This window comes from Sus scrofa, chromosome 18 (assembly GCF_000003025.6).
Source record: "Sus scrofa isolate TJ Tabasco breed Duroc chromosome 18, Sscrofa11.1, whole genome shotgun sequence".
Taxonomy (NCBI): domain Eukaryota; kingdom Metazoa; phylum Chordata; class Mammalia; order Artiodactyla; family Suidae; genus Sus; species Sus scrofa.
In genome coordinates this window covers 32,885,736-32,901,146 of record NC_010460.4, presented here as the reverse complement: position 1 = coordinate 32,901,146, position 15,411 = coordinate 32,885,736, and the positions used below count along the sequence as shown (strand labels likewise).

General features: G+C 34.7%; 1 protein-coding gene across 1 annotated transcript in view; it reads right to left on the bottom strand.

Annotated features, from left to right (window-relative positions):
• Positions 378 to 15,411, bottom strand: part of BMT2 (base methyltransferase of 25S rRNA 2 homolog) — a 102,492-nt gene continuing 87,458 nt past the window's right edge. Inside the window, exon 5 of the mRNA XM_021079235.1 lies at positions 378 to 3,593. Within this exon, the coding sequence (XP_020934894.1) occupies positions 2,964 to 3,593 (630 nt within the window). The 3' untranslated portion in view covers positions 378 to 2,963. The remainder of the gene's footprint in view (positions 3,594 to 15,411) is intronic.

Genomic DNA, 15,411 nt, shown 5'->3' with positions numbered 1-15,411 from the left:
GTATACTGACAGGGTAGAATTCAAATATATGTTCAATGAATAAAGAACTCTTTCACATCATGAGAAAGCCATCTGCTGCCCTAAAAATAACTGACATACTTAGGTAAATGATCTCAGATATAATTAGCTTTCAAGCAAAGTAGAAGATGATATGGTTGACATATAATGAACTAGAATTTATGGTGGCTGTTGTCACTCTATTTACTGGTGAACCAGGACAATGGGGAAGTTCCTTGAGCTCTCTGGATCTTAGTGGATGAATTTAAGGGAATGGACTAAGTCATTTATGTTTTTAAATTGCTTCCCAATTTTGAAATCATTTAGCAAGGTAGGTCACATACCACAAAACTTTCTCTTCATAAGTAACAGACAATGAATATTAGAAAATTTAAAATTTTTAATAAATGTGCTTTGTTCACAAAATGTGAAAAAATACAACAAACACAAACATACATTTTCAGGTAAGCCACCTCCCACCACTTGGCAACTATGATATAAACCACTTGATCTAATCATAATCCCAAAGAATACAAGCAAATGATCATTTGTTTTTGAAGCATCGAATTATTTTGGAGAATACTGTTGTGAATGTGACAGGAGGCCCTTTAACATCTTTATATCCAAACAAAATCATTCTTAAGAGTACCCATACAGTATTAGAAAGCTCTGTTAACTTCTCTTGTCATTACATATATAATCTGGCACCAAGTCACATGACTACTTATATTTTAACATTTATATTTCAAATTGGCTTTGGTGGAATACATATTAAATTCTGCGCCAACCTAATTTCAAAGAAGATGAATTTCCAGTAACAAATGAGATATATAAATCCAAACAAATTTATACTAAGTGGGATTACAGATTTTATAAAGAGATTTTTTTCTTTAAAGTACTACTTAAAATACATCATGCACACTTTGGAGCATAAGCAGAATCAACATCTGTAAACAATCAGAAGAATTTATAGCACCAACATTTTAGCTGTAACACAAAGGCTAACTCCAAGGTCATAAACTCACACCGGCCTGTCAAAAGAACTGTTTTCATTTACTTTCAAAGCGCTTTTGTTTGGTATTTGTTTTCTTTGCCCTTGAGATATTATTTACCCGAATCACAGGGAACAAACTCTATGGTAAAGGAGGTACTACCAACACGTATTTCTGTGTTAACTTGAACACTCCCCGACGACTTCTCCCCCCGCCCTTCTTTTGGGGGAGCTACAATACTTGACCTGTAGTGCTTAATTGGAAAGGAAGTCATAATTATTCCCTAATTAATTAAGGAATCTTGTGCTATTGAAAGTAAATGAAAAACTTCAAGTTACTTCTGGCATATATGAGCAACCAATATTTATTGCATTTACTCAACTGACTTTTAGGTTAATTACAATCTTGTTACTTAAATTTAGAATGTGAAATTTAATTTGAAATATCGGGTACACACACTCACCATTTATATCTTAAAGGGTAAATTTTGTATTTCTAAATAAAGTTTGACATTCAAAGTTAACTACAGCAATTCACAATAATCACAAAAACACTTTTACCAGGGTAAAGAAGTGCAGTTTATGAATTTAGGATCAACTATTGAAAATGCAAGTTTTCTTTAAAAACACACATACATAACATTAACCATGAAATCTGAAACTGTGATATTTCAGTGCAAAAACCTCAGTATGAGGTAATTTTAATGTAATAACCACTTGAAAAAAAAATCCACACAGTGGCACTCTTAAAAATGATAGTTTACATGACAATTGCTGGCTGACAAGACAATGTGGACTAGATGTTCTTAGCCATTTAAACTAATCTTGTCTTGTTGGACATATTTCTGTTATCATTTGCTTCTGATTCAGAAACACAGAAAGGCATTTATCAATGTGGAAAGGGAAAACTCCCACAGCCAACTAATGGTTTATATATTCAAAGAAATTTTCTGCTAGGATTTAGATAGAAATTAGAATACCGAAAGGTCAAAACCATTTTATGAGATTACTAGCAGGTTAATTTAAATTTTTTAATATAATTCCAGACTTGTAGTGCAGCACCTCCTTAATGGAAAGGTGAGGACCTTATTAAAGTTGGTCTAGGTAGAATATAAGCTCTCTTACAAGTGCAAACCCTTTCACAAAGGTGTTTCAGGTCAGTATTGAGTATTACATTGTTCCTTGCTTAAATAGAAAATTTTTGTAAATGAAACCTAAATTTAAAAAAGGTAAAAGTGAATTTTCATAGTTAAATGCATTTAACAACAAGGCTCAAGTCAAAAAGAAAGATATGAAAACTCTATTTTGGCAATGCTGTTTACTCTACTGTGCTAATCAACTGGAATACATACTTTGGGGGAACTCTCTCCCCCATGTCTGATGCTGCAAAATGAGCAAGAAAGAAAGAATAAGAATTATCAATTACAAAAAGTTCAGGGAATATTGGATCAAGACAAAACTGAGTCAAAATGGCTTTCTGTAACAAGTAACACGTTAGAAAAAAAGAGTAAGATAAGTGCATCACAAAACTACTAAACCATTCTATCTCTGTGTCACATTTAACTTGTGAGTCATCAAAGTGCAACTACAGCTTTCTACATGTCTTAGTTTCTCATCGCAATGGTTTGAAGTCAACACTGAAAAGATGAAAATAAGAAAAATACATAGCAAATTATGCTTCATTTTTCACAATAGCACTAGAGAGAAAAATGTACCTTTCTATGATATCTTAGTGCTAAATGCTAAAGTAACAGTGGTTTCTGCTATGACAGGAATCACTCTGCATGAAACTTTAAGCTTTCTATATAAGAATAAATTTTAAAATCCAGAAGTAGAAAAAAATAGCAAACTCTGTAAACCTTTGCATTTCCTCTATGCAAACCAGGTTTTAAGTACTGAGTTCATGTTAGTATTTCTGATTAGTGTAAGCAATTAAGTTGAGGAGTCTGGAGTGAAAGAGCCTTTTGCTTTTATACTAACTTAAAAGTAATATGGGATCTTCTAGCTCATAGAAAGGAATAGAGCTGGCTTGACTTTCTCCAGAATCTGAGTCATATGGAGCATCAGGGAGCTCTGTGAAACCATATGCTAGTTGTTCATCTTCTATATCTGATCGAACGTAGCAGGAAGGGTTAGAATATTCCTCATCTTCTATACTGTTGAAATCTTGAGGAATGTATAGCATCCCTGGGTAGTTCCTACTAACCAAGTCACTTGTGGTTTTTAGGGAGGTTTTTCTAAATGCCATCAGATGCATATGTGAAAATTTTGAATACTTGAAACGTTTAAAGCCCAGGGACTCGATAGCAATCTTCCAGCTTTTCATCATCATAGCATGACGGTTCTGATGGGAGGAATCAGGTGTGATGATGAGCAATAAACCATTTAACACTAACAGTTCATGGGCTTTCTTGCAACAAATCCATCGCTGGTAAGGTGATGGAAAATAAGAAAGAAGGAGAGAGAAAACAACCACATGGAAAAGTTCTCCAGGAAGAATATCAATAGGATTTTTTAGCTGCTTCAAAAAGGCATCTATAGCATCTTGAGCAAGCTGGAGTGGTTGCTGAAGCTGCAAGTTCAGGAAGTCACATTTATATACACTCTGCAGAAAGGGAAAAAGAAGTCATATTAAGAATTTTAAGATTATCTATACCTAATTACATAGATTTTAAACCACACTATTTCAGAGCATTTCTATATAATTCAAGCTTTAATAGTGTATCTTTCCCTTTTAAATTATTCTATTGGCACAGACTTAGTCAATCAAAACTCTTACTCAGAAAAATCTCAAAGCATAATTAAGCCTAGAGTCTTTCCAGTATTCATTTAAAAATATCTTTTTGTGTAAAAATTAATTAAAAATTAGAAATAATTTTTAAGCATATATTTTTAAAATAGTAAGTTTATTTGAAATTTAATGTGGATAAGAGCTTACAAGATGATTTGTTTCCTAACATAATCATATTTATATTCATTTAAATATTTATAGTTACTGAAACCAGGCTAACATTAAAAATAAACAAGAAATACCATGAAATAAAGATGAAACAAAGATGTACAAGAGGATAGTGAAAGTAGCATTAAAGATCTGCAAATGCAAAATACCAATTTTTTTTTGGGGGGGGGCTTTTTAGGGCCACAGATGAGGTATATGGAAGTATCCAGGCTAAGGGTTGAATCTGGGCTACTGCTGGTGTACACCACAGCCACAGCAATGTGGTATCCTAGCAGCCTCTGCAACCTACACCACAATTTACAGCACTGCCAGATTGCCAACCCACTGAATGAGGCCAGGGATTGAACCTGCATCCTCAGGGATACTAGTCATATTGGTTTTTGCTGTGCCACAATGGGAACTCAAGCAAAATACCAAAATTTTTAAGGTCATGAAAAACATCTTTTCAACCATTAACTTTATCATCTCAAAAGTAATTTTAGTAATACATTTATCCTATTAAAAAGTTAATCTCTTGAACCATATTGTATATTAAATTTATTAACTAAGTCAAATGACTGAGATAGGAATAAACAGCACTGTATAATTTGCTGATTAAAACTCATTGGAAATAATCTAGAATAAGAAAGCAGTTTAAAATTAGATAAATTAGTTACCCTTACATATAACAATAGTTAATTATCAAAGATATGAGCTAATACCTTAGTCTCTCATTCTTGTTAGTATGTAGACAACTGGTCACATACGGATCTGGACTATGTATTAGGGACGGTGATAGTCCAGATCACCGTCCCTAATAGATAGGGAAACAAAATTCTGTTATAAGAAAAAAGATTGTTTTTCTTCTACCTTTTGCTTTTTTTTTTTTTCATTGACGTATAACTGAAATATAACTAACACACAAACAGAATTAAAATGTACAGTTTGGGTAAGTTTTAACATTTATACACTCATGAAATCACCACTATAATTACTACTATAACTGAATTGTTTTTTTTGTGCCCCTTAAATAATCCTTTCCTTATATCCTTTCTGTTCTTTCCTTTCCACTAGGCAATCACTGATGTGATTTCTACTACTATAGTGTGTATTTTCCAGAATGTTTACATAAATGGAATAATACAGAATATTATACTCTTATTTTGCCTGGCTTCTTTTATACAGTACAATTATTTTGAGATTCATCTTTTTTCATGTACTGATCATTCATTCCTTTTTAGCACTGATATATATCCTACTATATCAAGGATATATCATTGTTTGTTTATCCATATACCTTTAATAGGTAGTTTGGTTGTTTCTAGTTTTTGGCTGTTAACACATAATGCTGCTATGAATGAGCATTCCTGTTTATCTTTGAATGGACATGCTTTCATTTGTCTTAGGTAAATACTGAAGAAAGGGGTGGCTGGAGCATGTAGTATATGCATATTTAACTTTTAAAGAAACTCCACAACTAGTTTCAAAAGCACTTATTCAAGGTTTTACATTGCCACCAGGAGTTTATGGGATTTCCCGTTCCTCCAAATCCTCAACAACACTTGGAATAACCAGCCTTTTAAATTAATCATAGCCATAGATGTATAGTAGTATACTGAAGTTTTAATTTGGATTTCCCTAATGAGTGGTGATATTTACCTTTTTTACATGTACTTATTTACCATCTCAGTATCTTCTCTGGTGAAAGAGCTATTAAAATCTTTGGTTGAATTAAAAATAGAATTCTTTTAAATTTTAAAAATCTATATTCTTATTGAATTTTGAGAGTTCTTTATTCTGGATACAAGTCTTTAACCAGATATATGACCTGAAAATATCTCTCTGATTATCACTTGTCTTCTCTTTCTCTAAACAATGTCTTTTTCTTTTTTACTGAAGTATGGTTGATATTTTACAATATTAGTTTCAGGTGTAGAGCATAGTGATTCAATATTTTTGTAGATTATACTCCATTAAAAATGATCACAAAATAATAGCTATATTCATTCCTCAGTGCTGTACAATATATCCTTGTTGCTTATCAATTTTATACATAGTAGTTTGTATCTCTTAAATCACATACTCCTATCTTGCCCTTCTTCTCTCTCCCCACTGGTAACCACTAGTTTGTTTTCTGTGTCTGTGAGTCTGTTTCTGTTTCACCACATATATTCACTTATTTCATCTTTTAGATTCTACATATAAGTGATACTGTACAGTATTTGTCTTTCTCTGACTTATTTTACTAAGCATAATATTCTCTATTTCCATCCAAATTGCTGCAAATGGCAGAAATTTCATTTGTTTTTTATGGCAAAGTAATACTCCTGCATGTGTGCATGTGTATTATAGCTTGATCCATCCATCTAATGATAGATACTTAGGTTGCTTCCATATCTTGGCTATTATAAATAATGCTGTTATGAATACTGGGGTACAACTATCTCTTCAAATTAGTGTTTTCATTTTCTTCAAATATATACTCAGAAGTGGAATCACTGGATCATAGAGTTTTTTTATTTTTAGTTTTCTGAGGAACCTCTGTATTATTTCCCTTAGTAGCTTCACCAGTTTACATTCCCACCAACAGTGTAGACAGGGCCCCTTTTCTCCATATCCTCTCCAACATGTGTTATTTGTAGGCTTTTTGATGATAGCCAAAAGTATAAGGTGATATTTCATTGTTACTTTGATTTGCATTTCTCTGATTATCAATATCACACACATTTTCATGTGCCTGTTGGCCATCTTTATGTCTTCTTCAGAAAAATGTCTAGCTCTTTGGCCCATTTTTAAACTTTTTTTGGTGTGTGTATTTTTTTTTTCTTTTGATATTGCATTATATGAGTTATTTACGTTTTGGATATTAACCCCTTATCAGTCATATCTCTTGCAAATATTTTCTCCCATTCTATAGGTTTTCGTTTCCTATTGCCAATGGTTTTCTTAGCTGTGCAAAAGCTTTTGAGTTTGATTAGGCCCCATTTGCTTATAATTGCTTTTATTTCTTTTGCCTTAGACGAATCTAAAAAAAAAATTGCTATGATTTATATCAAAAAGCATTCTGCTTATGTTCTTGTCCAGGAGTTTTCTAGTTTCAGGGTGTACATTCAGGTCTTTAATCTACTTTGAGTTTGTTTTTGTCAACAGTGTGAGGAAATCTTTAATCTCATTGTTTTACATGGAGCTGTCCAGTTTTCCCAGCACCACTTCTTGAACAAAATATCTTTTCTCTGTTGTATAATTCTCGCCTCTCTTGTCATACATTAATTGACCATGTGTGTGTGGGTTTATTTCTGGGCTCTCTCTTCCATTACATTGATCTGTGTCTCTGTTTTTGTGCCAGTACCATGCTGCTATGTAGCTCTGTAATATAATCCAAAGCTGGATAGGGTTATACCTCCAATTTTTTTCCCCCCTCAAGATTATTTTGGCAATTTGTGATCTTATGTGATTTCATGTGAATTTGAGGATTAATTGCTCTAGTTCTGTGAAAAATGTCATGGGTGTTTTGATAGGAATTGCATTAAATCTGTAGATTGCTTTGGGTTGTAAGACTCTTTTAACAATGATTTTAAATGAGATTTCTCTTTCTGGAAGTTCATTATTAGAGTATAGGAAAACAAAAGATGCCTATATATACTAACCATGTATCCTGGCAAATTTACTAAATTCATTTTTTAGTTCTAATAGTTTGGTGGTGGAGACTTCAGGGTTTTCTGTATAAAGTAGCATGTGATCTGCAAGAGTGACAGTTTTACTTCTTCCCTTCCAACTTAGATGCATTTCTTTTCTTTTTCTTTCTTTTTTTTTTTTTTTTTGCAAGACTGTGTGTCTAGGACTAGCAATATTATGATAAACATAAGTGGTGAGAGTTTTTATCATAAATGGATGTTGAATACTTTTTCTGTGTCTATTGAGATGATCATGTGACTTACTGTTTTATTAATGTGGTGTGCATCACATCAACCTGCAAATAATGAAATATCTGTGCATTCCTAGAATAAAGCCCACTTGATGGATGACAGTATATGATCTTTTTAACATATTGCTGAATTCAGTTATCTAATACTTTGTTGAGGATTTATGTATCTATATTCATCAAAGATACTGGCTTGTAATTTTCTTCTTTGTAGTGTCTCTATTTTTGGTATCAGGGTAATGGTGGCCTTGTAGAATGAATTTGGGAGTATTCTGTCCTTTTCAGTATTTTAGCTAGTTGGAAGAGGAAAGGTATTAGCTATTCTTTGAATGTTTGGTTGAAATCCTCTGTGAAGCTCTCCATTTCTAGGCTTTTGTCTGATGGATTTTTTTTTTTAATTACAAATTCAATTTAGTTACCAGTAATCACACTGTTCAGATTGTGTTTCTACTTGATTCAGCCTTGGCAGGCTGTATATTTCTAGAAATTTATCCATTTCTTTTAGATTGTCCAAAATGTCAGCGTATAATTATTCATAGTATTCTCATGGTTTTTTTTTTTTTTTTTGGTATCTCTATGGTATTGAGTGTTACTTTTCTCTTCTTATTTTGTTAATTTGGGTTCTTTTTTTCTTGGTGAGCCTGACTACAGGTTTATAAGTTTTGTCTTTTCATAGAACCAGCTCTTGGTCTCACTGATCTTTTCCATTATTTTTTGGTCTCTATTTTACTTCCTTCCTCTCTGATCTTTATCATTTCCTTCCTTCTGCTGACTCTGGGCTTTGTTCTTTCTCTAATTCTTTTAGGTGGTACACTAGGTTGGTTTTTTTGAGATTTTTCTAAAGGAAGGTCTGTGTTGCTAAAAACTTCCTTCTTCGAACTGCTTTTGCATCCCATAGATTTTGGAAAGTTGAGTTTTCCATTTCCATTTTCCTCAAAGAGTTCTCTGACTTCCTCTTGGATTTTTTAATTGACCCATTGGTTTTTAACCAGTATGTTGTTTAGTCTCTCCTTGTTTGTTCTTTTCTCATTTTTCTTCCTGTAACTGATTTCTAGTTTCATATATTGTGGTCAGAAAAAAATGCTTGTTATAATTTCTATACTCTTATATTTGTTGAGACTTATTTTTTGCCTAACATGTGATCTATCCTAGAGAACACTCTATGTACCTTGAAAACAACATCTATCTTGCTGGTTTTGGATATAATATCCTGCTTATATTGAGTCTAAGTGGTCCACTGTGTCATTCATGACCACTGTTATCTTACTAGTTTCCTGTCTGGATGACCTGCACATTGATGTCAGTGGGGTGTTCCTCTAATAGTATTTTATTCTTGTCAGTTTCTCTCTTTATGTTTGTCAGCATTTGCTTTTTAGGTGCTGTTGTGTTAGATATATATATGTTAATAAATGTAACTCTTAACCAGCTATAATGGAAAAAAATAAAAATCATTAAAAAAAAAGAAGTATGAGAAGGAAGAAACTAATCAATAAAAAAAAATAAATTTAACTCCTCTTCTTGTATTGATCCCTTTATCATTATATAATGTCCTTCTTTGTCCTTTGTTATAGACTTCGTTAAATTTTATTTTGTCTGATACGAATACTGCTACCCTCATTTTCTTGTCGTTTGCATGAAATATATTTTTCCATATTCCCTCACTTTCATTCTGTGTTTGTCTTTAAAGTCCTTCATTGGCAGCATCTAGATGGGTCTTATTTTTCATCCAATGAACCATCCTATGTCTTTTGATTAGAACATTTGGTCCACTGGCATTTAAAGTGATTATAGCTAGGCATGTACTTACTGCCATTTTATACTTGTTTTCTAGTTGTTTTCATAGTTCTTCTGTTTTTTTCTTTTTTCTTCTTTTGTGGTTTGATGAAATTTTAGTGTTAAGCTTCTGTTCTTCTCTTTTTAATTTCTGTATATCTACTTTAAGTCTTTTATTTATGGTTACCATAGTATTGATGTGTACTGACCTACATCTACTTAAACTGGTAGTCATTTAAGTTCACATTCTAAAAGATGTATATTTTTTAACTCCTCTCCCATACATTTGTGTTTCTGATGTTATATTTTACATCTTCACAATTCTTTAATTGTTCATTGCAGTTACTGTTGTTTTCACAATTTTGTCTTTTAACCTTCAGGCTGGCTTATTTAAGTGGTTGATCCTCCATCTTTAATATATATTTGACTTTCCTAGTGTGATTTCCCTTTCCTCTATATCCTTCTTTTCCACTTGGTGAAGACCCTTTAACATTTTTTAAAGGTACATTTAGTATTGATGAACTTCTTTATTTTTTGCTAATCTGGGAAGTTCTTTATCTTTCCATCTACTCTAAATGATAGTTTTGCTGGATATCCTAAGTTGCAGGCTTTTCCCTTTTAGCACTTTGAATATATCATGCCATTCCTTTCTGGCCTGCAAAGTTTCTGCAAAGAAATCAGCTGATAGCATTATGGGGATTCCCTTGTATATGACTCTTTGTTTTTCTCTTGATGCCTTTAAATCCTATCTTTAACTTTTGCCATTTCAGTTATGGGATGTCTTGGTATGGGTCTATTTGGGTTCAACTTCTTTGGGATCCTCTGTACTTTCTGTACCTAGATATGTTTTCTTCCTCAGGTTTGGGAAGTTTTCAGCCATGATGTTCTCAAATACATTTTTGATCCCCTCCTCTCTCTCTTTTCCCTCTGGAATTCCTCTAAGGCAAATGTTGGTATAATTAATGTTATCCCAGAGATCTCTTATACTATTTTAATTTTTAAAAATTTGTTTGTTTTGCTCATCTGATTGGGTGTTTCCATTATTTTATCTTTTAGATCAGTTATGTGTTCTTCTGTATCACTTAATCTGCAGTTCATTCCTTCTAGTGTGTTTATTTAAGTTACTGAATTCATTTCTGACTGGGTCTTTTTAATATTTTCAAGTTCCTTGTTAAAATTTCCACTGTGTTCATCTATCCTTTTCCTTAATTCAATTAAAAAAATTTTTTACCAATGTTTTGAAATAGTTAAATTGCTTCTTTTTCTTTTTTTTTATTTTTTTAAGGGTTTTCTCTAACTCATTCAATTGAGAGCACTTCCTCTTCCTTTTCATTTTGCTTAACTTTCTTTGCCCCTATGAACTTAGGTGGAACAGCTACTTATTGTGGTCCTGAAGTGGTGTTCTTATATGGGAGCATCCCTCTCCAGAATGTGCTCTGTGCTTTTGGTGGGAGAGATGGATCTGACAAGGATGGAAGTCACATCCTTCCTCAGTATGTGTCAGCAGCTATGACCTTGGTAGGGACTAAGGCTGGAGACAGAGGGGCTACAGTAAAGTCAGGTGTGAGGTGGGGCTCCACCTCTTTGCTCAGTGGCCATCACCACTGGATTAAATGTGAGCTTTCTCCTTTCCCAGCCTCAGAGTGGAGGAGTACTGAAGCAAAGGCGTGCCTGTGTGGGATCTCAACTCATGGTTACTGCAGAGATCTGAACTGTCTTCCACGTACTGCCTATGCAGGTCCCTGCCACTGTTTTTCTCATTATGCTCAGACATAGCCTTGGCTGCAAGTCCCTTTTGTCTATCACAGTTGCTCACTGCCCCTAGCTACCCCTGCCCAGCTGTGGGGTTGCACTGCAGGGCACATAGATTCTTGGCATAAGTCAGGGCATAAGCTATGGTAGGGCAGCTGCTAGAGTTGTGGGCTGCTTCTCATGTGCTGCCTGATCCAACAATGGTTGCTGTTGCCACACCTAAGCTCTGTCCTGGGAACCTCTGTAACCCATGACCAAATTTTCTCTCCAGTTTTGGCAGCTCTAGGTCCTGTGCCATGTTGCAGCATCGAGTTCATGAGGCTAGAGCATTCACTCATTTTGGGCTAGGGAATGTGCTAAGGCAGTCATGGGAAACCTGACAGGTACTAAAGTCTTTAAACCACCCTCTCTGTCCTGCCTTGGGGGCAGGCCAGCACAAATGTGTTCCTCACTAGTGTATTCCAGGCTTCCCAGCAGTCTCCAACCAGCCAAGGGAGAGGTTCAACTTCCCCGTGTAGGAACCTAGAACTGGGACACTCAAAGCTTTTTCTCTGAGCCCCCTCCTAGAGGAAAAGGTCTCAAACTGATCACTTTTCTTCCCTTCCTGTCTGATTATGTCAGAATTTTTCTTACAGACTTGGTTGTACAGGAGTCCTTGTGTCAGATTTCAATTAGTTTCAGTAAGAATTAGTCCACATGTAAATGAACTTTTGATAGGTTCATGGGGAGAAGTAAGTTCTAGGTCCTCCTATTATTCCACCATCTTGATTGATGTTTCTCTTAACAGTGCCTTCTGAACAGCACTTAAGTTTTAAGTTTTTATAAAAGCCAATTTATCAATTTGTTCTTTCATGGACTGCTTTTTGTCAAGGACAGAGTATATAAGAAATATTTTCCTTGGTAGTTCTCGTCATGGCGCAGTGGTTAACGAATCCGACTAGGAACCATGAGGTTGCGGGTTCGATCCTTGGGCCTCACTCAGTGGGTTAAGAATCCGGCATTGCCGTGAGCTGTGGTATAGGTTGCAGACGGGGCTCGGATCCCGAGTTGCTGTGGTCTGGCGTAGGCTGGCAGCTACAGCTCTGGTTAGACTGACCCCTAGCCTGGGAACATCCATGTGCCACGGGTGTGGCCCTAGGAAAGAAAAAAAAAAAAAAGTTTCCTAATCCAACATCAAAAAGATTTTCTTTGATGCTTCCTTCTAGAACTTTTACAGTTTTAGGCTTTTCACTTAGGTCTATGAGCAATTTTGAGTTCATTTTTTTTGTATATAATGTGAATTACAGGCTGAAGTATTCCCTTCTATTTATGGATATCTAGTTGTTCAAATACTATTTGCTGAAAAACTACCCTTTCCATCTTACTTAAAAACTGGTATTCCATAAGTTTAGCCCTATTTGTAGATCCTCTGTTTTACCTTAATCTTGACTCTAATACAACACTGTTTTCATTACTCTAGGTTGAAACTAAATTTCAAAATTAGGTAATGTTACTCTCCAACACTGTTCTTTTTGATCAGGTTTGCATGAATTGACAGATCAAATTTGGGAAAATGAACATGTTAATGAGTTTTTTTCCCCCACCAATAAACACTGTAAATCTCTCTACTTAAGTCTTCTTTACTTTCTCTTAATAGTTTAGTTTTCAATGTGCAAGTCTGCCGTATTTTTGTCAGCTTTATATTTCAAATAAATATATGCTCATATATTAAATACTTCATACTCCTGATGCTATAATAAATGGTACTATCTTAAATATCTACTTGATTGTGGCTAGTATATGAATTGATTTTTTTGGTACATTAGTCTTCTATCTTGCAATTTTGTTAAACTCACTACTAGTTTTCTTTTTTTAATTATTTTTATTTTTTTCCATTACAGCTGGTTTACAGTGTTCTGTGAATTTTCTACTGTACAGCAAGGTGACCCAGTCACACATAAATATATATACATTATTTTTTCTCACATTATCATGCTCTATCGTAACTGACTAGATATAGTTCCCAGTGCTATACAGCAGGATCTCATTGCTTATTCACTCCAAAGGCAACAGTTTGCATTTACTAACCCCAAATTCCCAGTCCATCCTACACCCTCTCCCTCTCGCTTGGCAACCACAAGTCTGTTCTCCATGTCCCTGATTTTCTTTTCTGTAGAAAGGTTCATTTGTGCTGTATATTAGATTCCAGATATAAGTGATATCGTACGGTATTTGTCTTTCTCTGACTTACTTCACTCAGGATGAGAGTCTCTAGTTTCATTCATGTTGCTGCAAATGGCAATATTTTGTTCTTTCTATGGTTGAGTAGTATTCCATTGTGTATCTATACACACATCTTCTTAATCTAATCATCTATCGATGGACATTTATGTTGTTTCCATGTCTTGGCTATTGTAAACAGTGCTGCAATGAACATACGGGTGCATGTGTCTTTTTCAAGGAAAGTTTTGTCTGGACATAGGCTCAAAAGTGGGATCACTGGGTCATATGGTAGTCCTATATATAGTTTTCCATACTGTTCTCCATGGTGGCTGTACCAATTTACATTCCCACGAACAGTGCAGGAGGGTTCCCTTTTCTCCACGCCCTCTCCAGCATTTGTTATTTGTGGACATATTAATGATGGATATTCTGACATGTGTGAGGTGGTGCCTCACTAGTTTTGATTTGCATTTCTCTAACAATCAGTGATGTTGAGCATTTTTTCATGTGCTTGTTGGCCATCTGTATATCTTTCCTGGAGAAATGTCTATTCATGTCTTTTGCCCATTTTTCCATTGGGTTGTTGGCTTTTCTCCTGTTGAGTTGTATAAGTTGTTTGTAAATATGAGAGATTAAGCCCTTGTCAGTTGCATCATTTGCAACTATTTTCTCCCATTCTATAAATTGTCTTTCTGTGTGTGTGTGTGTGGGTTTTTTTTTTTTTTTATGGTTTCCTTTGCTGTGCAAAACTTTGTCAGTTTGATTGGGTCTCATTGGTTTATTTTTGCTTTTATTTCTGTTGCTTTGGGAGAATGACTTAAGAATAGATTTGTAAGATCAACATCAGAGAATGTTTTGCTTATGTTCTCTTTAAGAAGTTCTATGGTGCATTGTCTTATGTTTAAGTCTTCAAGCCGTTTTGAGTTAAATTTTGTGCATGGTGTGAGGTGTGTTCCAGTTTCACTGATTTGCATGCAGCTGTCCAGTTTTCCCAGCACCACTTGCTGAAAGAGACTGTCTTTTTCCCGTTTCATGTTCTTGTCTCCTTTGCTAAAGATTAATTGACCACAGGTGTCTGGGTTTCATTCTGCATCCACCATCATGGTCCATTGGTCAGTATGTCTGTTTTGGTACCAGTACCACACTGTCTTGATTACTGTAGCTGTGTAATATTGTGCGAAGTCTAAGAGAGGTATGCCTCCTGCTTGGTTTTTGTTCCTCAGGATTACTTTTGGCAATTCTGGTCTTTTGTGGTTCCGTATAAACTTTTGGACTGTTCTAGTTCTGTGAAAAATGTCGTGGGAGATTTGATAGGGATTGCATTGAATCTGTAGACTGTTTTGGGTAGTATGGCCATGCTAATGACAGTAATTTTTCCAACCCAGAAGCATGGAATATCTTTCTGTTTCTTTGAATCCTCTTTAGTTTCCTTGATGAATGTTTTATAGCTCTCAGCATATAAGTCTTTCACCTCCTTGGTCACGTTTATTCCCAGGTATTTGATTTTTTGGGGGGTGCACTTTTAAAAGGTATTGCATTTTTTTATTCCTTTTCTAAGATCTCATTGTTAGTATACAGAAATGTGACTGGTTTCTGAATGTTAATCTTATATCCTGCTACTTTGCTGAATTCATTGATCAGTTCGAATAGTTTTTGTGTGGAGTCCTTAGGGTTTTCTATGTATAGTACCACATCATCTGCATCGAGTGGCAATTTTACCTCTTTTCTTCCAATCTAGATACTTTTTCTTTTGTTTGTCTGATTGCTGTGGCTAGGGCTTCCAATACTATGTTGAATGAATGTGGTGAGAGTGGGCATTCTTGTCTTGTTCCAGAT